At 56.0% G+C, this 327-nt stretch overlaps 1 protein-coding gene across 1 annotated transcript in view; it reads right to left on the bottom strand.

Annotated features, from left to right (window-relative positions):
* Nucleotides 1-6: 6 nt before the first annotated feature.
* Nucleotides 7-327, bottom strand: part of EMH_0043190 (uncharacterized protein) — a gene marked incomplete at both ends in the record, with an annotated part of 7,284 nt that continues 6,963 nt past the window's right edge. Inside the window, 2 exon segments of the mRNA XM_013495821.1 lie at nucleotides 7-61; nucleotides 175-327. Coding sequence (XP_013351275.1) covers nucleotides 7-61; nucleotides 175-327 — 208 coding nt within the window.

Below are 327 nucleotides of genomic sequence, written 5' to 3'. Positions count from 1 at the left end.
TAAACCCTAAAAAATGCAGTCTGCTGCTGCTGTGAGCTCTGCTGCATCGATGCTGCTGCTCCTGGGTTGCCAATCAGCAGCAGCAGCAGCAGCAGCAATAGCAGCAGCAGCAGCAGCAGCAGCAGCAGTTGCTGCTGCTGCTGCCTGTGCAGCCTGCTGCGAATCGAAGCAGACCTTTGCTGCTCCGACTCAAGAGATATACTTTTGCTGCTTCTCCCTCTCCCCCTCGTTTCCTCTGCTGCTGAGCTACGCCTCATGCTGAGGTGGTAGCAGGAGAGACAAGCCCAGGCCGCAGCAGCACTTCTTCCTGGTTTTCTTCTCTCTGTA

This window comes from Eimeria mitis, genomic scaffold (assembly GCF_000499745.2).
Source record: "Eimeria mitis Houghton genomic scaffold, Emh_scaff1766, whole genome shotgun sequence".
Taxonomy (NCBI): domain Eukaryota; phylum Apicomplexa; class Conoidasida; order Eucoccidiorida; family Eimeriidae; genus Eimeria; species Eimeria mitis.
The sequence above is the reverse complement of the archived record's forward strand: the minus strand, read 5'-3'. Positions and strand labels throughout refer to the sequence as shown.